Source organism: Schistosoma mansoni, chromosome 6, assembly GCF_000237925.1.
Source record: "Schistosoma mansoni strain Puerto Rico chromosome 6, complete genome".
Taxonomy (NCBI): domain Eukaryota; kingdom Metazoa; phylum Platyhelminthes; class Trematoda; order Strigeidida; family Schistosomatidae; genus Schistosoma; species Schistosoma mansoni.
This window is the reverse complement of record NC_031500.1, coordinates 6,500,871-6,524,586: the sequence shown is the minus strand read 5'-3', so window position 1 is coordinate 6,524,586 and position 23,716 is coordinate 6,500,871. Positions and strand designations below refer to the sequence as shown.

Sequence of the window (23,716 nt, the reverse complement as noted above, 5' to 3'; positions counted from 1 at the left end):
CAGAACAATCTATTAACAACTTGTGAAGAGATCAGAATAGTTCACTTCTCAAATATCTTATTGATGAAAAGCTTACATGGTACATTTATACACAAAAGTACTTGGTTTTCCATAAATGAAATCGTCCAAAATTCCAACTTCAGTATCTTGGAAACATTTTTAATAGCCTAATTATTTTAGCACCTAACATTATTTGCTTCGGTTGGGTCTAGCTCAAAAAGCATACATGAACTCAGTTTACTTAGTAGCTCTGTAAGACGAGAGATAATTATGTTGGTTTTCCACTAATGTTGCACTGGTAACCGTATAAGAAAAAGACATCCTTATGAAACTGACTATTTCCTTGTTTTGACTTGACATTTACATACTCTATACCTGTTTCCTTATTCTCTATTATGCTGATATACTGTTTTATATGGCTGACTTATTAGTAACAGTATTATATCAAGTTTATTTAAAGGGAAATGAAAAACATAATATTATTTTTTTCTACTTGTCAAACCCATGAGGGTATAACACAAACTAAATTATAGTCTGGGGAATTGAGAATGAATAAGTTATTTACTGGTTACACTAGATGACAATCAACAAACTTTCCTAATTGACTAACATTGGAAAATATAAATCATAGAATTTCGACTTAGATCTTGATTCCGACCCATTTACTTCTTTCTAATGTTCCATCTTTCGCTAGCTGATGACAGTGGTTGATAAATTTATCGCCAAAAAATGAAGTTCCAGAGAACTGATATATGGTGAAAAAATCAGTATACGTTTTTATCCTGTTAAATTCTGAAGAGATTTCACATTGACTTACACTTCATGAATATGTAGTCATCAGAATTTCTATTTTCAACATCTATATTCTGTTTACTATCGTCTGAGTCATTCTCTACCGTGGGATCATTTTTTTCGTCAGGTAAACTGATATCATCATTTGTTGTTGATGGATCCAAAAATGGAGCGGATATATGTAATGGGCAGTCTTTTTGATTTTCTAATTCCCAGAACATTTTGCGAATATTCACTTCAGATATGGTTGATGCCGCATATGCGTGCTTTCCATTAACAAGACGATTTAATTCACAACATTCAGATGTATCTATACCAAACACTAAATATGGTGAACAGATTATATCACCCCAATACCCCCAGTAAACTCCTTTATCACCAGCTGAATTCCTGAAAACTTTTCCAGAAGCTAAGCTTCTATTTGGAACATTGTAATTGGCTTCTCGAAGTTCAAATGCCATCCCATACTGACGCCAATGAGCATATTCTTTAGAGTTTATTTGAGTAACCTTGATAAAAATTATACGACAATAATTTTTTCATGAGTCCCTATCTCTTAAAGTGGATATAATTACAATGAAAATAATAAGACATCACTTTTCCTTTCAAATATCAGCCTGAAGAAAATTGATATCAGTAGTGTAAATGTAGTACTTCATTTTAAATAGTCTGATAAACAATGCTCTATTCGTTAAGTATTCATATGAATTACGGAGATCTTATAAGGGGAGTACATTCTGTAAAAATTCCATTGAATAATTACATCTGTCCTTAAAAGAATACTGTTAACTAGGTGATGATAATAATTTAACATAATTCTTTACCACCTAACTTTCTAGGTCAAATGGATATCATACTGCTACATCGAAAACATTGATGAAATCTCGTGAAAAAAATGTGGATTCCCAAAGTTAACCAGATAATCAACTAAGTGGTCTATGCAGATGATTTTTGCAATGGACTAATATCAGCTAGATGACTATTTACAAACCGTGGAATTATTTAATTGTAGTTTATAATTTTACATCACATCTAATATTACTGGGATACTTTACCTCTCATGTAGATCATACTGCTTATTAACTAATATCTTAGAAATGAAGTAAACCAGATAAACAATTTTCATATATGTGCTGATCACACTGAATACAAAAAACAAAACAGAAGACAATAGATAACTGCTCAATTTAACTGCACAGCTTCATAATAGCTTACACTTTTGAGTCTTTATACGGTTGAGCAAAGATCAAACATTAGACTTATAGTCGCTCTCTGAATTCGATGAATAATTATCCTGTGATTCCATAGGGAAGAATAAATCAAACTACTGCTTGATCTCAACACTTGTTTACAACGAAAAAATATGGAACACTTTGGTTGTAGATTCACATCTCTTAATGCTTTTAGAAGTATAAGAAAGTTTCCTTTGCATAAAATTTGAAATCGTGAAAAACTTTATCATAGAAGCCGTCATAAAAAATGTTGCCGAACACTTTAGACTAAACATTGAAGGACATTTTTACTGGGTACACACTAAATAGTTGAGAGAAAAAAATTATTTGCTAAACATTTCACAACAGAAATATGGTCTCTCATTCTTATTTCTGACAGAAACATTTTTATGCGATTAACTATTCGATGAGTAAATTTTAACAATTATTTCAATTTCTATTGAAACTATAAACCGATCAATGTGTAGACCACTAATGAATAACTGGAAACACTGAACAGACTACCCATGGATGAGCGCTGCTGAGAAGTCCCATACTACAATACTATAATGCCTCCAAGTTTTCAATGGCTCTGTAACTTAGATCCATTCGCGATTTCAATGAAATCGAAAACTCTCCGCAACCCCTTACTGACTATTTCAATTTTATTATGTTTTATTATGTTTTAATATGTTAATAGACTAGAAGTACTTACCTTTCGATCGTGTAGAGTAATGCTACAGTCCCAGTCGAAAACATTTGGTATAGCATCATAACGAGTACCTAAATGTTTACGTAAACGATAATCCCTGTAAAAGGAATTTTGAGGTTGTGTTTAAACATCAGATTTAATAGACAATTTAATTCAGAGGCATAAATCTCAATAAAAAGCTAGTATTTAATTCCATAGTAAACGTATAATTTAGGATCAACAAGATATGTACAAATTCACTTAGTTGTAAACATAAGCTAGGACAGGTGATAATAGCAATAGCTCGGCGGGAGGACTTTATCAGCAACCAAATGTGTTGTTGTTAATCATGATCAAAAATGGAGTCTGGCAGAAACGAGAGTTTAACTTGGTTTCCCATACTACGAAAACACAGCGAAATAAAATTTACAAGATGGATAGACCAGGAATCGAAACGACGAAACGCTAATCACAATTAGAAAGACTGAACATTGAGGTTGTGGTGTGAAAAGATACAACTAACAGTTATGTATAAAAAGATAGTGGAAAAAACACTGAAGGAAGATAAGAAATGAATACATATGCACCACTGCAACCGATTATCAGCCATGTCACTAAAAGTCTGTAATCACTGATAGTCGTTGTCGTGCAGTCTCCAACTAAGTAACTTATTTCTACTAACTGAAGCCAGAATGTTTTGATGATATTGTTTTCGACTGTTAAACAAAGGATATTGGTTCCAGATCCAGAATAAATGTTTTGGAAACCTTTTGCTGACGGTTGGACGCTCCGTTACATACCTTCAACAACTCACAAATCTGTAACCCTGTATTCAATTGAAGAAACCATTTCGTACGCTAAACTGTGGCCTCTGTTAAATGAATAACAAGCATAAAAATGATCATTAAAATGAGTGATCCAAGCATCAAAATTAATGAGATTTTGCTGTCACTGTCAATCAGTCACCACATTAGGGCATACGTATAACTAACAAAAAAGATTCAACTGCTGGAGCATTTTACCTAAATGCCCCTACGCATCTTAAACTTCTCGATAAAAACTAGGACACTTGATATTTTAAATATTGCATTCATGGCAAGACTATATGATGCTGAAGTTAAAGTTAATAAAATATTTTAAATCAATGCCAATAAAATTACTGTCTCATGAATTACAACGAATAATGTTTTCATAGCTAAGAATAATAATATTAAACTGTCCTACAAAAACCATAAGGAGTACAAGTGGTACTCAAACACATGTAATGGAATTAAAATATTCTGAAATGTTACTCGCTCAAACAATTGCCAGAACAAGTTCAAAATGTCAACTTAAAAAAGTCTAAATGAAATTCATTGATCACTATTTTCCCCAAGAAAACAATTACATAATTAGTTTAAGAAACAGCTCTTATGAGGATCTGGATCTACGGTAAGTTTTACTGCAATTCAAATCATTACTGCTGAGGAACTTATTTAAGGAAAGCACAAAATTGTAATCAGATAACCTACAACTCATCATATGTTTCGAAGAATGTCATTTACAATCAGAAAGACAAGTTTACATATCTTGCGAAAGTAAGAGCCCATAAGAAAACATCCTGAAAATGAAAGTTATCAGTTTCTCTACCCATCTGGATCTATACACAATATTTATTTTAAATTGCAACTTTTCAAATATCATAGATAAAGGCTACAGACAACCAATTCTCTAAGTTATAATTATGCAAATGAACTGTTGAGTATGATCATAAGCGGTGTTCCTATAGAAGACAACTGAGAATAAGAGATATATAAATAATGCATAACCTAAATAAATGTTTGCATAGACAAAACTAGTGCCAACCAACTTTTATCACATTTTGAACTTTCAACCTGCCATATTATTGATTATTTAAATGACACTACCTTCAAGCAAATAAGAAGAAAGAATCTATATTGCCAAGCGTAAGCGAAACCATTAGATGTTTAAAAACTATCAGTCAGGGCCTAAAAGACATTTAACCCACAAAGAAGTGGGTTATTATTCAATAATTAACTTATCTGCAATGTTTGATTGGAAAGAGTTGTTTCAAAACGCGTACCGCAAAACCATATGCTCCAAAAATTACATCACTTTATGTTTAGTATGACTTCATGGGAGTAATTCAGAAACTAAATAGTTTTCAACATACTATCGTCATTATTAGCACATCAAAAATTATTTAAAAAGGACCCAAATATCGCATATATAAAAGGTTCTAGAACAACTGATTTATGAGCGGCGCAACAACTAGTAAGTAGTAGTCAGGGTGAATTTTATTTTCCTCAGGAATTAGCAACAAGAACCGAACATACAAGATAGAATGATTTCGAATCCAGTAGTTGATATCAACATTTATGAATCTAAGTCATAAATGATTACTTATATGCGTACCACAAGAACAGTCGATGAGTGAAATGTTTATCGTTTCTAAATAGTTTTGATGGAGCTTATAGCCAAAATATAACCACTATGACTACTGTGCATAATAGTCAGGTTAACTGAGGATAAATATGTTTAACTGTGTGCACCATATGTCCAGTGTGTGTCTACTTATTTTAAAGTCAGTCTTCTGAATTCACGCCTATTCCCCTTTTGTTGACAAATAACAAATTTTCCTCAACTATTTTTAAAGCCTGTCTCTTATTTTCCGTACACTTTCTTTCACTCTTCTTGTTCACGTGTGCAAACGGTGGTGAAGCTTATCAAGTATTAGCTTTAAAATGTTCAACACCCATACCCATTAATGATGACTATGTTTCGACGTCTGAAGTTAAAGCTAAATTTTTATTAGCATATAAAAGATATGATCGGTAAATTCTTCCAAGTCTCAATCCAATATTTTATCTTTTAGCAGAGACAGGTGAAAAAAAGCTCCATTGAACGATGGACCATAACATCTCTTAAATTAAAATACATTGTCTTGTTTAATAACCCGAATTAAAAAACTACTTCATGACGACGGATCAAAGTGTTGTAAATAAATAGTGAGGAGCAGGTTGACGTTGTGGATCTCAACAACACCAAAGACTTTGACAGTATTAATTCCCACCATCTGACGACAAGGCTAACTTGTTTCTGTGGTAAAGACTGGATTGGACATGTGTTTATCTCCTATATGTCAAACTTAATTGTTGGACCGGATGACTCTTGCCTAACCTTTCATTTATTAAATAATGATGTCGCTTAGTGTTCGTTTCCTAGCTAGTTTTTCTTTGAAATCAAGTATGGACAAAACACATAACAAGATCATATTATCAAAAAAGCTATTTTCTGATAACCCTCAGTACGGATAACACTATAAAAGACAACATATCACCACAAATTAGTTTTTAAATAGCAAGAGGTTTGACGTTAATGCTGGTGAAACTGAAAACAATGTAACGACATCAAAGAACGTAATATGATACCTTATGCTTCGCAAAGTGGATAAGATATCTCATACCATATACATACTGCCACGTTACTTATGAATTACGTTGGGCCAAGTCTTAGCTTATGGTCATAGGTTATGTTTCTCAAATCATTTGACTACCACATGGTTAAGTTTCTTGATGCAGCAGGGTTGAATCATACCGATTAACTTTAAAACTGTTTTATGCCAGACGTTTGGAGAGCGAAAAATAAGTATCAAATGGATACAAATGAAGTCATCAAAATCTAGGAAATGTTGTAAAATGACGCCAGTGAATATAAAAAAGCCATACAAAGTTAACCAATTTTGTGTTCAGAGTGATGTGTGAGAACATCACATCTGCCAAAGTGATCAAAACAATAAGGCACTTTTGGCAGGTTAACTGAGATTTAGAAGAAGAATCTGATCAAACGCTGCGTCAATAACATTCGGAATAGAGCAGCATAAGATCTGGAACAAATATGAATAATGAAAAAGGTAATCAAGTATTTTAATTTCTCCTTCTTATTGCATTATGGGTTACTAAGTTAACGACAAGAACTTTGTAGTCTGACAAAGCAGTAGGAATATTAGTCATTATGTGTCCCTCCTTAACTGATAACAAAAAGGAACCTACCAACACTTGACAGCATCAAACTTTGTTTCATCGCCCCCACGCCAAAACTTAAGTGTTGACTCTAGCATATCACGTTCTTTGAATTTTAGATGTGACAAATCAAAAAATGTAAATGATGGAAGAGGACCCAAGTTTGTCACCAACCTGAAGGTTGTTAGTTTACTCAGAAAAAAGTAAACCTAGTCAGATTATTCGCAGCATTGATCAAATATTTAGATGTGACATCTCGAATCATCATATTCCCAAAAATTTCAAGATATATCTCTACCTTATCTTTTGATATTAGACCACAAACTCATATTTTACCCTGCAGCCCCACCCTTGTGTAAGTCTCAAGAGCTGTATATAGTTGAAGCATCTGTCTAGCATATGTTCCGTGAAATGGTTCGATCAGATAAAACTAAGCAACAAATCGACGAATTAACAAGGTAATTACCGTTTCAAACTTATTTTTTCCAGAAAACTTAGAAGATAAAGTTCGCAAAATGTGTCTTGAATCGCCCATTCCTACGCAAAGTATGTTGGTATCTAGGTTGTGAATATATTCTTTGACGAAAATTGATGATTTACCATCGAAATGATCGCCAGAACAATAAGTATCAAGACACTTCGCAAGATTAATGGCAGGAGTAAGACCCCACCACATGATATTCCCTAAAGAATCTTCAGTACGAGCTACCATAGCAACCAGTTCGCAACAGTATTTGGATTTTCGCAAGATGTTTTTGTGCTCAATGTCTTTAAAACCAGTCTAAACAAAGTGATATCTTCCCACTAATTTCTTGACATTGAGATACAACTAGGGGCATTTGATAGCATCCTGTTAGAGAAATCAATCGACATTACCAAATTGATGAAGCGTGGAATGATGGCAAGATTAATATAGTCCAAGTTCCAGTGAGTACACTTGTTCCGAATGGTGAGCACGCTTCAATCACGAGTCCTCACGTTCCTGGTCATTTGAAGGTTTGACTATATTTACAATATACAGTTAGAACGAGTGAAGTTGGGAAGAGAAAAAACCCGAAAGACAGAAGAGGCGAATATACAACTATTTACACATTAGTATATCAGACAGATAATTTATATCGATTCGAATATCCGATAACCCGAACCTTTGTTAAGTACCTCTTCGAAATCCCTTCTAGGAGGGCACGACAACATTGTGGACTCCAAGTCGCAGCCGTGGGTACGTGTGAAAGAAAATTAGGAACAATCCTGATGCGATTGTCCCAAGTTATCTACGCATGAAGTGGAGAGTTGTGTTTGTCTTGGCTGCACCCCTGAGTAATTTGGACTGGTGTGCATGCTTTCTGTGGTTACAAACCCAAGACCACACTCTGAGAGGACAATAATGGGATGATTTTCACGGAGACTGTAAGTGCTTTGTATCAAATGACACAGAATGTTCATGACATGACATTTCGAAATGTTAAGTTTTAACTCACTTTCTACTCCCCATTCCCCTTTAGTTGTAAGGTCCTTTTGTAGAGATATTTGTGGTAGGCTTGCATTCTGGCCACCAGTTTGACCTGAAAACTTCTATTGCTTTAAACTTAGGCGTTGCATCTGCTTCTCAATACCATGTGAAAGCTACAATCAGAATCCCTAAGAGAAATTCTCCACTCTCATCAAACCCTCAGTTTGACCGGAAGCATGCTGTCTGTGTCTTACTCAGTCTAGGATCTTCACTTTCCAGGTGTGTGCTAACTCTGGGATACGTTGTGTAGGATAGAATCATGGATGACATCCCTCACTACAACTCAGTGGTTTTCCACCGTTAGGCTCCACCACTTTCATGACTGTCGAGCATCCTGGAGACGCTCCGTCATCATTTTATGGTGTACCGTGATGTAGCTGAGGTATGAAACATTCTCGTTCCTTCAAAGCATTTCTCTCGTGACCACGGTAAACGTGATTGTACCATGGTCACTACATCCTATCGGTGTGTAAACATGGACACTGTCAAGTGGAAGTCAATCATTTATCGGCAAATAATCTAAGTTTATGGGCTTCCTATCCACCTCCTATCTCGTTGAGTTGCCTAAACCACCAGTCAGTGCTGGACTTTTAATAACTGTACTAAACCGTTTGTCACACCATCCTGTGGGGGATGTATCCTGCTTGCTGACTTTAAAGGATAGACTGTTGAAGTCTCTAGTTAGTAATATTTCGTCAGACCAGAAGTGTGGAAACTTTAGTATTGCTCTTATTGCCTAATCTTTTTGGGTCTTATCACTTGTCGACGCTTTCAAAAGAAAGTTGGATCAACTAAGAGAGCACCGTTGCCAGGACTAACACAGCTCACCCAGCCTCTTGTACCTTCCACACCGAAACTGACATTGATTAATTCGATAGTAGCTCTCGCGCAAGTATGAAACAAAGTATGAAAATCACTAAATATTAATTTACGCATACTTTTGCAAACAAAAGATAGGGACATGGCCTTGACCGTGTTTCAGTGAATCAAACTGTCTTCAATAGGTTATGGAAGCTGTCTTAGTAGGTTTCGCAATTCTTTATCCTCTTTTTGGTTGTCTCTCAACGTCTCTAAATTTACTTTAGACTGTTATGATGATTAGAAGTGTTCGAATTATTATACTAACTAGGAATTCCCGAAATAGTGCAATTTGAGCCAAACAGGATTAGATGAGCACAAATGAACGTATTGTGTTTAGAATTCGTATTCAGTGGACAATCAAGTACAAAAGAATCATTAATTCGTACAAATGCCACAGAAAGCTATTACTACACCTTTTGAACTGCTCGACTTTGAACGCATGCCGTTCGGCTTGAGGGATGCGGCACAAACACCTCGAAGCTTTATGGTCAACTAACGTTGGGATGTCTTTTGCACAAGGGTGTTTAGAAGATTTGTTAATTACAAGTCCGGATTGAAAATCACACGAATAACACGTTATAGCAGTGTGAAAATGACTAAATGAAAATGGAATATACATCGAAATGTGCTTCTTTTCGGTGTTCAAACCCTAAAAATTATCAGTCATACAATAAACTCAGAAGTGATCGCACCGATCAAAGGAGTGGACACCACTGAGCAATACCCCATACCAAGTACTTTAACACAACTTTGACGTCTTTCAGGTCTATTTAACTTTGATCGCAGAACCGTACCTAGTTGTGTACAATTAGTGTAACCTAAGACATATTTCCTTAAAGGAAAACCTTAACGTATCCAAATTCCCACTCTACACTCGTTTTGATGGTGAATGCTTTTGATAAAGCGGTGGGAGTTTTCCTTAAACAAATGGTTGGAAATGACTGGGATCCTATTTAGTTCTTCTCAAGAAGACACCCCAGCAGATGACGGGATGTCTTACCTTCTGACAAGGACTCCTCGCAACCTACCTAACCATCGGACATTTCAGACACATGTTGTAAGCATAGAATTCGTAGTTTATAAGGATCGTAAAGCGCTAATCGGCGCATTTAAAACTAGGGTCCATAAGTATTCTCGAGAGGTCGGAAACCTTGACTATATTTCACGGTTCTCGAGTAATATCCGGCATCTCAAAGGTCAGGACAATCAGACGTCAGATGCATTATCTCCGCTAGAAGTGAACATAATACAACAATCTACTGTAAATTTCGAGGCGTCGACAGGCAATCAGAAAGAGGACTAAGAATTGCAAAACTTAAATACACAAATAACCCGAGTTTTGAACAAAGACATGTATCAGCAGTGAAATAGTTTAATTAACTGTGATAAGACCAAGACGATACTTCGACCATTCGTCACCAAAAATATGTAAAGATTAGTACTTATTGACTTTCACACTTTGTCTCTTCCTAGTGCAAAAGCCATGTAGATGTCACAGCTACTCGGAGTCTGACAACCACTTTACACGTGACACCTTCATAATTGAAGTAAGCCAACCCGGTCACAAATGAGGAAGTTTCAAGGTATATTTAGGTTGCCTATATGTGGAGAAGCGTTTGATCTAAGTTGGCTAACAGTTGAAAGGATTTGCAGCATGGCGTACCCACTTTTGGTTTGGTGCGGATGTGTAGACAACAGCCTTCAGCAAGGTGTGTCCAATGAAACAAATGAGGTCAGCATCAAAAGTGAAGACTTATAAAGCTATATATTTTGTGAATTTACTTACAGCTACGGCTAATATCGAACTAATCAACATCAGATACATATAGCCTATCTTACTGAAAGATGTACACAAATAGGTTAGAGTGTATTGTCGTGTCAACAATCAAAGGTTAACCGTCACACAAATTCCATTGTCAGTTTTTCTCACAGCCAGACGCACATTTTTACCATGTTCATATCGATTTGGTAAGTTCTATACTGAGTTTTAGTGCTTTTATTTATCTACCTACATGTATAGACAGATTCACGAGGTTTCGAAAAGCCATATTGATAACGGACATCGCAGCTGAAACAGTGGCAAAAGCTTTCATGCAGAACTAAGTGACCATCTTTGGTACACAAATGACAATGACGACGGATAGAGGATCCCAATTTAAGTCGGAGCTATTCAACAACTTACCTAAATTTCTAGGCTGCAATATAATACGTTGCACCTCACATCATCCTCAGGTTGATGTGATGGTTGAACCATTCCAGCGTCAGTCAAAGGCTGGTCTAATATCACACTTAAACCCGTCAGTGGACAGCAGTCCTTCTATTAGTTATGTTAGGAATAAGAATAGCTTTCAAAACTGACTCACAGTGTCCAGCAACAGAACTAATCCTCTAAACGACTCTAAAACTACCGGAGGAGTTTGTCAATCCTTGTACCGAAAGTAAATAGCTTGACTTAGAAAGTTACGCGAAACAACCACCGGACCAAATGTCCAATTAATACTTGTGAACGGTCGCAAGCAACCGTACCGTACTGTACCGTAGGACCTAAGCGATTGCACACACGTCTGGATAAGGTGTGACAAAGTAAAATCACCACTTAGTCCTCCATTCGAAGGTTATCTCAATGAAATCTAAATATTTCGTGGTACGAAAACAAGGAAACACGGACTCAGTATGTATCGACAGGCTAAAACCGACTTATCTAGATAACGAATCACCATACGTGTTAGTAGACCGTCTACTTGACGAAACAATCACAGAATTGACAAGTAACAATGAGAATTATGCGCAGGCGACCAAAATGGTTAGATGGGCACCACCAATTACTCACTCAGGTATGTTCATTTTTTTGGCTTCAGCCTAAAATTTGATCACGTATCCACCAGAATTTTGGTTCAGGAAATCTTGTGTATTCATTCAAATAATAAAAACTAAAGGCTGCAAGAATTCTTCATGTCGTTTCGCCGATTTCATTTTGTGAAAATTTACCAAAATAGTACTAGTTTCAAGTAACATGCCACCCGCTCCTCAGATCCCTTACTTTTGTTGTATGAGCGTTATATTTATTTTTTTTATACTGAGTACTGATTGAGATCATGAACCGATTGATGTTAGACCACCACTGAAAACCTGTAAGCACTCGACGGCCGTTTCGTCTTACTGTGAGACTTCTCAGCAGTGTGAATCCGCGATTCCGACCGCGGGATTCGACCAGGGCCTTTGGTCTCGCGCATGAACGCTTAACCTACTAGACCACTGAGCCGGCATCTAACAGTGTTAATGTCTAACCTCAACCAATTCACGAGATTGAGCGATCACTGTAGCAAGCCCATCCAACTATTGTATTTTGTGTGTTTTCTGTAATCTAGATATTCAATTCACTTTGTAAATTTATGTGTGAGTCTTATTGGGCGCATGTGTCTGCACATCGATCTTTATTCTATTCTCTCATTGGTTTTAAACAAAGACAATCAATAATTTATCCACAACCCATTAACACTCATGGACCAAACTTCAACAATAAACTATATAACTGGTGTTCAGGCTTTTGAATAATCTCGAGTAAACCCGTAATTCTACTAGGAGATTTAGCCTGCATTAAATATTCAGTTAACGGGATAATATTTGTTTATTGGAGTCAGATATAGATGAACTGATCCTCTACACCACCTTCCATTGTACTGAGGTAGATACCTGTCTCGGATTAGCTGCACTGATCACGGTTTCTCACTAGAATTCCCTCACGAAGCTAGTCACTAGTGAGCACATGGTAATTGTCAGTATAGGGTTGTGGAGATTATTAAGTTATTGATTGAGGTCACGAACATGTACATAAGCTGTTCATCCCTAAACAATCCGCCGAGTAATATAAATCGAAAACAACAGGGATGTCACAAAGAAACGGGCACGGTATCTAAAACAATACTACCTTCTTTCCACAGCTAATGCCAAATCAAAACTACAAGTAGCTATTCATAATGGCTTCTCGACATCGCCATAAAGCTTTGTTACGATTTGACAATCACGTAATATGGTTTATATAAGCGTTGAAACTGAGAATTAAATCAGTCGATGATATGACTGATAACTATTTCCACAAATAGTGTGGTTTCCTCACAGTTATCATTATCTAATACTGATATTTTCAAAAAAGAGCTTTTACTATTAGTTGGTTGGAACTTTATCAGTTTGATGAGAGTTTCGAAGACAGCCATTTGTGCAAATCATCAGCGACTGCAGTAGAGCGAAATCTACAGACTGAAAGCATCATTGTTGTATTTAAACAAACACTGACCAAAATCCCAAACAATTGTCATGGAAATGGGTCGGATGTTATGCTCCCTTTGACTAAAACCTATGTTCTCTCTGATAATCACATGACTTGCACTCGCTTTACTAACTTATGAGCATTCGATTAACTGAGGACACAATCTTCAATGGCACAATGTGAGCTGTATTGATTTCACATATTTAATTTCAAACGTATTAATTTATAGCTTCTGTTTGACCTAATGCCCACGACTAGCTTGTATACAGAGCTATTTCTAACTATACATCTATAAACACTAATATGGATAACTGATTCACTAGGTTATCACAATATTGAGCTTATGACATGACTTTCACAGCCACACTCTTGTCGAAGCAACTTGTAGTCAGTTGCCGTACAAAATCCTGGAAATCATTACCAGTGTCATGGGACGAAACCTTATTTTATGCCAATAACAGTTCTTTTTTTCTTTGGTCGTATAACTAAAAACCACTATACGAAGCACTTAAGCTGTCAAGCTTTTGTACAAATTCGAAAGTATCCTTCAAACTGTAGGGAGCTAGTTCCTTGGTTCTAAACAGTTAGTCAATCAGGGGGCGAGTTTGTGTATTTTAGGTAATCCGAATAAGTAAGGTAATTGTGATCCTTTCGGTTTGATCTCATTGTAAGTTATTTTACTGATTAAATTTTCCCTCAATAATTTTCACGTTTTCGAAAGACGCTTTTTAGTCGCATCTGTCAGGTCTTTCTGAGCATTTTTGATGATAAATTTCGTGACATTATTTAAAGTAGACATTACTTTGCTAATGTATTCGTCTCTGACTATGATGATTACACCGGAACCCTTGTCCGGATGAAGTAGCATTATTGTTTCATCTTTCATAATTTTTCTCCGTGCCCGATGATGATCCTTATTCAACACCCTACATTGTGTAACTGGTGTCGTAACGTACTGACTTGTAATATACAATAATTTCGATTTCAACTAACTTTATTTTTCATCATTCATGGGTTTTAGGTCTGACAGCTGATATAAATATTCGAATTGAGTTCCGGTGTCGATTCTGTTACATTTTTTCGCAATATGAAATTTGAACTACAGGGAGAGTGCTTCTGTTTCAATTCGACTTAGTTTTTTACTCGATAACAAAGCACACAGGGATATAGATTTTACTGTGGAACATGAAATAGAAGATGAATTCCATTTCTTCAATATTGGAACTAAACGAACTCCAGACGACATATTACAGATACACATCCACTGCAAAAATACCTGAAGTGGAGCTTATCACAATTACAACAGTTTCTGTCCAATAAGTTATAAAAACGGAATTGAACAAACCCTTTTGATAGCCCTCGTAAAATTTGCTCGAAGGCAAGCCTAGAAGTAGAAATTGTCTTCATTACAAATTGCCTATGTGAAAATGCATATCAAAAAAAATTCATAGAGAAGCATGCGAAAACAAACCTACGGGTTAAATACGATACAGTTGATAATAGAACCTGCTTTTTATATTCGCGCTTTAAAGAAGACAAAATCACTAGGATAATTAAGCACAGGATAAATGCCGAGTTGAAGGTCGCTCATCCATCAGCAAGACTGACGACGTCATGTGAAACGAACTGCTCACTCAAACAAAGATTGACAGGTCTTTTCGCATTACCTTCAAATGCATTTACCGATTTACATGTACATGCCAAACACATACACTGGAAGGACAGAGAAAAGGGTACATGTTCGCAGTTCCGAGCACGTTCCAAAGAAATTGAGACTGGAAGGCGCAATGCCCCTAAAGAGTGCAATAGATCGACATTTACTTAACACTAGGCATACCATTTGAATTTCAACTCCAAATGACCTCTAACGTGTTCTTGCACCAATATATACACATATAAGATATATTTATAGTTACTTTTGATAACATTTTTCATTCCAATTATTTCGTTCATCTATGTCATTTGTTTTACATTACCAAAGTTAACCTTCAATACATATATGGTTGTAAGCACCTGATGAAAAACCAGGAAATATAAACAATTCATATTATTTTCATAGTTGAAATCATGAGTCAATTGAAGCTTGTTATGCCCCGATAACAATAGTGAATGGTAACTTTGGGATCCCTTTATGGACCAATATCATGTATATAATTTTTATCGTATATTTGCTAAATAATCAAACTACTCATATTAATGTTCCTTTCATTGTGAGCTTCATTTTGACCCTTGGACTATTATTGTACGATTTACCATTCCTGAGTTATACCCAGTCTATTGATTACTGCTCCCCCTATTCACAGCCACATTTGGCTAAATCTTGTACAAATGTTATTTTCCATTTTATTGGTACGATTTGGTCAGTCTGTTGGTATATAAACTCAGTATGTTTGAAATACAAGGATTCATACCACAGAGGCTGTTATTAGTGTTTTGGATTTAACTGGCTGGGCTAGACAGAAAGCAGGACCGGTACGTACTCTAGACTGCTCGTACGGTTTTCGTGTGCTACTGTTCCAATCGATAATTCGCTGCTCTCTAATTGGCAGTCTTATCACGTCATACATTAACTAGGCATCCACTCAGCCACAAGATATAACAATTCTGTATCAATGTTCTGGCTTTATATATATATATATATATATATATATATATATATATATACTTCATGAGTTTGAGCCCTGCGTGCATGGTAGCACATATGCACTGCCGAGGAATCCCATGCTAGGACAAAACGGCCGTCCAGTGCGGCCGTCCAGTGCTTTCAACTTTCCAATGGTGGTAGAACATTGATCAGTTCATGATCTCAATTAAAAAATTGTTAATTTGAGAAAGTACACCATTATTTCATGTTCACCAATCGATTGGTATACAGAATTTTGAAGAGAAAATCGACGGAATGATTAGATACTGTGGCATGTTCTTAAAATGCTTACTCACTATAAGTTTACTCTAAAACATAGAAAGCCAATGGTAAATATTATTTGTTAATGAAACCTACTGAGCACATTAATTAATACTCATAACAGTATGTCTTCCAGAAGCTTCTAGCATTCCCAGGCAATACACAACACTTTTTGATTTCTTTTTGAGTTGACTAATCATGAAAGAAAAATATCTTTTGTATCATGGAGAGAGGAGGAGAAAAATCTCAGAAGTCACAAGTATGTAAGAGCGTAAAAATCAAATAACCCTATAACATATGTACTGATAAAATAATAAAATACCTACTATCATATTAATAGGTGAATTAATGAGTTGATTTAAGCCAGACCACTACTGAAAACACTGGACGGCCGTTTCGTCCCAGTACAGGACTCCTCAGCAGTGCGCATCCACTCAACGGCGATCTAGCTTAGATCGGCTTATGAATCCAGCTATTAAAATTACTACAATCCCCACAAACCCTCATTCTGATAATAATCTAGTACGATAATATATCCAGAATTTTTGAAGATAAAATTTATCAAGATAATTACCTTTACAAATCATATATATATATATATATATATATATATATTCAAAGGAATGAATCTGATCTAAGACTCTGAGGTATCAGGAATGACATTCTGTTTAGGAAATGATTGATTTACAATTGGTTTGACTGTATTATCATAATCATTAGATTGATGATTATAATGTGTATCTGTACATGGCCATCCTTTGTTATCATTTGATCCATTTATTAGATAATCTGAATGTTGATGATGCAACGAATGAGTATTGAAAGTCAACAAACGCATTAATAATTTATCACATTTTACACCATTTATAAATTCATCTAATGATAAACGATTATCTCTATCTAAGTCCATCAGTTGAAATATTTTCTCTGCTCGTTTTTCTGGTGTAGAATCTGTAGCATTGAATTCAACAGCAGAGCCAACCATCGCATAAATAGCCTAAATATAATGTAATACAGATATATATATATATATATATATATATATATATATATATAACTAATTTATTTGGAAAGCTTTTAAAAATCGTATAATATAAACATAAACAAAATATCTTCATCTATTAATCTTTGTAACTGAACATGATATTAAGTATTACACATTAACATTTAAAAAGAGTCATTTTAACTAAACAGTGGAATCGTATTGTTTCACCCACGAGACATAAATTTACGAAGCTTGATTTTGTGTCACAATTGATTGATCACTGGATGGTGATCAATATCATGTGTGTCAAGTCCTTCTTAGTGCTGATCAAATGCTATCGATCAAGTTGCAATGTGGCCACTAGTGTAGGTGGCTCGACACTGCGTGCACCATGTTGAGATAAGATGGTAGTTGGAGGTAGTCAACAGGCATGACATTGATCACCATCCAGTGATCAATCAATTGTGATTACATCTCACTCCTACAGGAGGTCGGTCGCGGCCCGAATAGCTCAGTGGCAACGTCTCTGACTGTGAAGCTGAGTGACACGGGATCGAATCCGTTAGGGAGCACCGGTTCCCTTAAGATTACAGGTACACCTTGCTGACGAGTGCCAAGTAGCACGAAAACTGGGTCCAGGGTTTCCTGTTGACCACCTCCAACCACCATCTTATCTTGATTTTTGGTATCAGGAGGATAGCGAATACATAAACTGACGAGAAGTATTAAACGAGGATGAAACAACTTTGTAGTAGGTTCCCCAGGTTCCACGGGTTTTCAAATGAAACGAAATCTCAACAAACTCCACATAACTAGATCATTTTTGTTAGAAAAGGTGAAACTTTGAAAATTATTTTCCAACAAATTAAAATATATATGTATATTTTTCTAATATTTATCAATTAAGTAGTTGCTATACTGCATGTTTATATTGTTTTAATTGTAAACCTCTATTTAACTCATAAACTATTGACATATGTTTTACTAACCCCTAAATTAGAATTAATCATATTTCTATTACTGAGTTTCGTACCAAAAATGTACAGATTAAGACTTCCTATTCGCAATGAGTTGTAAACATACAGTTAACCTATACACTCATGCGAGCTTTTAAACCTTAACAGATGGTAAAGTGTCTAACGCTTCTCGTAATCTAATTAGGCTACTATTTATTTATTCATTTATTATTTGAACACATGAACATAAGTACAAAAAGGCACCAAATAGATATGCACCACATAAATCATTCGATCTGTGTGAGGGATGGGATACTGCCCGGGTGCCCAGATCGAAGAAGGTGGTTTTCTTAAGGGGCCACGCCCCAAGCCTTTGACCTAGAGGTCTAATCCACAAGGCAGTGGAGCAATGTAAGGAGATACAATCCCATGGTAGCCGATGACCAACAATAAGTTCATACGCCGATTGTTTCCTTAGGATCCCGGAGCCAATATGCACCATTGATTTGAAATCAGGGTTTCTCAACTCCCTTAGGTGGATACGGAGGATCATCCATATGTAGTTATGGTATCTGTTTAATAAACTTGCTTTAGTATCAAACATAATATTCAATAGAACAACTTACACTCTCAAGTTGATTTCACCAGTTTAAAAACATATCAAGCAAGAATTGGTGAAATTCTCCTTAACATTTTGCTTTATCACGTAGTATCAGTCATTTGACAGTCAAATTCTATCAGTCCCTATTTTTACGTACAATTCAACGGAATTAAAAAATATATATTCTGGTGTGAGTGTTCATTCTGAAACAATGATCTAGAAGTAGTACTCTCTCTATGCAAGACCCGAAAGTCCTACGTTCTATTCCTAATGGGTTTGTACATGAGGATTGCTAATAGTTGTTAAACTAAAAAGAAACATCTGTCGAATATTCCTTGGTTTCCAATAGTTCACCAGCTGAAAGTTAGTTCATGATGAAAACTATCTTTGAAATCAAACTAACCCAAAATGATAAAATCTTTTTTGATTATTGTGAATATTCTTATTACTGGTGTCCCGATTAAATCAGGCAAACAGTGTTTACAGTTAAAATATCAGTATATTTCTGTTTTTTTTTTCTACGATTGCAATCACACATATGTAGTATTGGAATTCAGCAGTTGTCAGTCCTTCACCTCTAATTTTTCCAATAATATGGTGTAACTGTGTTTATTTTGTGACGGGATGAGTGCATATCCGTATATCAGTTGGGATTAAGGATTAACTCAATATAACTTATGATGAGATTTGTTAGTTATGGGTTCTGTGCAAATCTAGGTTATCTACTGTTTACAAGCTTGAAATTAACTCAGTAGTTCTTTATTGTTTCTTAGGTTTTGGTGATGTAAGTTGGGATCTTATTTGAATTCAGAAAATTAAGTGCATTACCTATATACTCAAGATAATGTGTTGAAGTATTGATTCAGTAATTTGGATATGTCTTCTTGGATGTGCTTAGTCACAAATCCTAACTTCTTCCAACATCTACTGACTTGCAAATTCAGTTTATATTGTTGCCCATTGTTTGTAGTAAGTTACAGATTAGTACATGAACATAAACTTAGATTTTGGATTCCATTTGACTTATCAAGATCACTATGTATTATCTTCTTATACAAATACACTAGCTATAAGTTCACTTTGAGTCAATAACATGAATTCCTTACTATAGATGCAGTATAGGTTATCACTATTTGTGTCGCGCAAATTTCTTGTCCCTGTAGCCCAATTGCCCACAAATGCCCTGGTACGGCCGAGAGTGGGAAGAGTCAGCTCTCCCTCTCGAAATGCTCTCACGTAGCCATATGCATACAACCACTGCCAGGGAAGTCCTACTCACTGCCTTCTCGTGGCGGGGACACCCCCGAAATTGAGAGGACAAAAAGTGAGTGTCCGGTGCCTAAACCAGGTTGGTGGATCCTCCGTATCCACCTAAGGGAGTTGAGAAACCCTGATTTCAAATCAATGGTGCATATTGGCTCCGGGATCCTAAGGAAACAATCGGCGTATGAACTTATTGTTGGTCATCGGCTACCATGGGATTGTATCTCCTTACATTGCTCCACTGCCTTGTGGATTAGACCTCTAGGTCAAAGGCTTGGGGCGTGGCCCCTTAAGAAAACCACCTTCTTCGATCTGGGCACCCGGGCAGTATCCCATCCCTCACACAGATCGAATGATTTATGTGGCGCATATCGATTTAGTGCCCCCTTGTAATTATGTTTATGTGTTCAAATAAATAAATTAGTACGTAGGAAGAAAGGTATAAAGTAAGTTTAATCTCAAGGTTTAAGGGAAGATAAAGAGTGTATACACCTACGCCATTGTGATCGATTCTGAGCCATGTCACACAGAGTCTCCAACCATTGGTTACGATAGTCACTCAGGTCCCAACCAATTAGTCTGCATCTACCAACATGGCTCAGACTAGAAGTTAGTGACTTCAAGCACTGATGCCACGTTTTGGTTTGGCCACCCCTAACTCTCTTCCAACCATCCCCAATATTAGTCTGCATTGAGCGTCGTGGTAATGGACGTTCAGGTATACGTAGCACGCGGCTCAACCATTTTAGTTGATGAAGATTCACAACCTCATCAACCGATTTACCATCATTCCCTAATGCCCTGTGTTTAAACTCACTATTACTTACCCGGTGATCTCAGCAGATGAAAGCAATATTTCTAAGGCATCTGTGGTCAAATACTAGTAAATTACGAGTATCTTCTACTCTTAATGGCCACGTTTCGCAGCCGTAAAGTAGAACAGAGCGAACTGCTGAGCAGTATACACGTCCTTTAATTGATAGACGGATATCTCGCCTTCGTCATAGGTGATGTAATTTGGCAAAAGCCAAACAAGCTTTCTGAATCCTTGCAGAGATTTCGTCAGACACCAACCCGTTAGGGCTGATCAGACCTCCAAGATAAGTGAAGTTGTCGACGCGTTCGGCTACTTTACTTCCTATCCTTAGTTCAGGTGTTGACGCAGGCCAGTAGTCCTGAAGCAACCATATGCATTTAGAGGGGGAGAAACGCAACCCAAACATCCAGGCATTGTTTCTCAGTGATACCAAGAGACTGCATTTTATCAGCGTCTTCACCAAACAGGACTATGTTATCTGCTTATTCTAAATTATTAATTTCCATAATTTAGTCTTGAGACGAAAAAACAATATAAAAAAACAAAACAACAACATCAAAGACTTACAGTAAGAACTTCAACTAAATCCTGTTTTGATATATAACCATCATTGTCTAAATCATACATTGTGAATGCCCAACGTAATTTCTGTGACAAATCACCACGATTAGTTATATTTAATGAAGATAGGAAATCTCGAAAGTCAATCAAACCATCATGATTTTGATCAAATGTACGAAATACATACTCTGCGAACCGACTGGATTCACCATATGGGAAAAATTTTGTATAAACACGTTTAAAATCATCAATAGATAAATAACCAGTTGGGCATTCCTTTGTAAAAAGCAAAGAATATGAAGAGATAAATAGAAAATTGGACTATTTTCTTTAATTGGGAAAACGATTATTGAACATTTGAACAGTTTTACATGGCATAACATGTGTAAATTAAGGTTATATTCATTTGTTGTGACTTTCTATATGTCAGCAAAAACTGTTGTATCTGCTAAATCATAAGGGGATTTTTACAGTTTATTGACATGTTAATTCAAACTAGTTAGTAAGGGCTTTAACACCGATTTCGTCTTACATTAACAAAAATGTTTTGGTTCTTCATCTTAGTAACCAGTTTCAAAACCCAATAGAATAGTTTTTGGTAGAATGCTGAAATACACTCTGGACATGCTTTGCCACATTTAACAATGCATTATAAATATTAACCTATGATATTTTATGCTGAACAAAATCTCAAACAAATCCAAGGTGAGTGGTTGAAAGAAATCAGAAAATAATGAAAGTGGATTGCATAAGTCCTTAGTGAAACACAGCTTTAAAGTCAAACTCAACATTTGTAACATCGTAACCAAGAAACTAAACATTTTCCTTTACGCAAGTTCCAATTATAATTTTATATGAGGGTAAGTAACAGTGCTTGGCCGAAACAACTAGAACAAGAGTTAAGAGTGTAACTTAGTGGTTAAAACATTAATGACGTAAGCCATAAACTACATTATACGAAAAAATTTCATAAGCGTTAAAATTCCAATTATTAAAGTTCAATCAAATGTTTCAATGATTAACTAAGTAGTATTTTAGCCCATATATATCTAACTTTTTCAATAAAACGATGTAACGCATTTGTAAAATACAGGTTTATGTACTTAACTTACAGCCACACATTTTGTGTGACGATTATTGGCAGTATTTTACTTTCAAAACCACATGGAGCTGCTACGTTTGTCTGTTGCAAAGAATTAGATGTAGAAAATAAGGAGCTGACTAAAAATACTACGCAAATATTTCCTTTATTGTTCAGATATATCAAGTTATTTACGTACTACAGTGGACGTTCAATCATTTACCTTAGGATGAACATGAAATACGAACAACCCAGTTGAAGTTACGTGAAATCGTAGTGATACCATCACATTAGATGTTTGCTTATGTTGAACTGAAGCAAACACTGGGAAATAAAACCAATATTAATATCACTAAACAACTGAAAATGTGGAAGCTATGTAACATGTCCAACTCAACTAACCTTCAAAAATCCCTTATACCAGTCTTGAATTTCGGTTTCCGTAAAAGATGTTTGGTTTAGCAATTCTTCAACAGCATCTTGTTTTAATTTTGGTTGCTTTTGACCCATAGACCAGTTGGAATCCAAATGAAAGGGGAAAGGACAACAATCCCACTGTTTAACCGATTCCGAAGTATTTGAAGGAGATACTGCACTACAAAAAATGGATTATAAACATGTCATCTAGTATGATTCTATATGTCCAAAATATAGAGGAATTTATTGTTAGGAAAGTAATTTGTTTGTAACATGAAGAAAAATGCAACACGAAGAACACACTAAACACCCACATTTTTCACGAAAGACCCATGACACAAATCTGTTATTGAAATACAACCGACACTCGCGAAAACACCTCTATTTAAAAATGACTGATAGACTACACTAATCCTGACTTTTCACTACTGATAGACAGTTATCGCTATCAAAATAGTTATAGAAACTGAGCTTTCAAAAAGCAATATAAATAAACCTTACAAGCTCAAGGCCCTTTATTTGAGCTCCAGACGTATGGTTAAGTAGTATAATTAAGAAGTTCGGAGCCAACTTGTCAAAGACTTCCAACAGAAAGGGTGTGCGTGACAAGCCTCAGGCAGTTGTTCCTTGGGTTCGGCATTCACGCTACCAAGTCACTAAGACCACAACTAATTCAACTTCCTTTCCAACTCCCCCAAAATGCAGCCATTTGACCATCTTAAGCGACAATGAAAACATGTTTGGGGTGAAGTTTTCGTCTTTCAAATGTAAAACGC

The 23,716-nt window shown here is 35.9% G+C and overlaps 3 protein-coding genes across 3 annotated transcripts in view; 1 reads left to right on the top strand and 2 right to left on the bottom strand.

Moving 5' to 3' along the window:
• Nucleotides 1-7,428, bottom strand: part of Smp_168710 (hypothetical protein) — a gene marked incomplete at both ends in the record, with an annotated part of 11,586 nt that extends 4,158 nt beyond the window's left edge. Inside the window, 6 exons of the mRNA XM_018798096.1 lie at nt 818-1,301; nt 2,719-2,812; nt 6,747-6,890; nt 6,926-7,019; nt 7,053-7,146; nt 7,183-7,428. Coding sequence (XP_018653072.1) covers nt 818-1,301; nt 2,719-2,812; nt 6,747-6,890; nt 6,926-7,019; nt 7,053-7,146; nt 7,183-7,428 — 1,156 coding nt within the window. The remainder of the gene's footprint in view (nt 1-817; nt 1,302-2,718; nt 2,813-6,746; nt 6,891-6,925; nt 7,020-7,052; nt 7,147-7,182) is intronic.
• A 2,596-nt stretch (nt 7,429-10,024) lies between these two features.
• On the top strand, nt 10,025-10,390 carry Smp_168700 (hypothetical protein; the record flags this gene model as incomplete). The annotated part of the gene is made up of 1 exon (XM_018798095.1): nt 10,025-10,390. One exon carries the CDS (start codon nt 10,025-10,027, stop codon nt 10,388-10,390), a length of 366 nt encoding a protein of 121 aa, XP_018653071.1.
• A 6,503-nt stretch (nt 10,391-16,893) lies between these two features.
• Nucleotides 16,894-23,033, bottom strand: Smp_085650 (putative hippocalcin; the record flags this gene model as incomplete). Its single annotated transcript, XM_018798094.1, has 3 exons — nt 16,894-17,256; nt 21,449-21,718; nt 22,926-23,033. The coding sequence occupies 3 exons, from the start codon at nt 23,031-23,033 to the stop codon at nt 16,894-16,896; spliced, it is 741 nt and encodes a 246-aa protein (XP_018653070.1).
• Between the last annotated feature and the right edge of the window lie 683 nt (nt 23,034-23,716).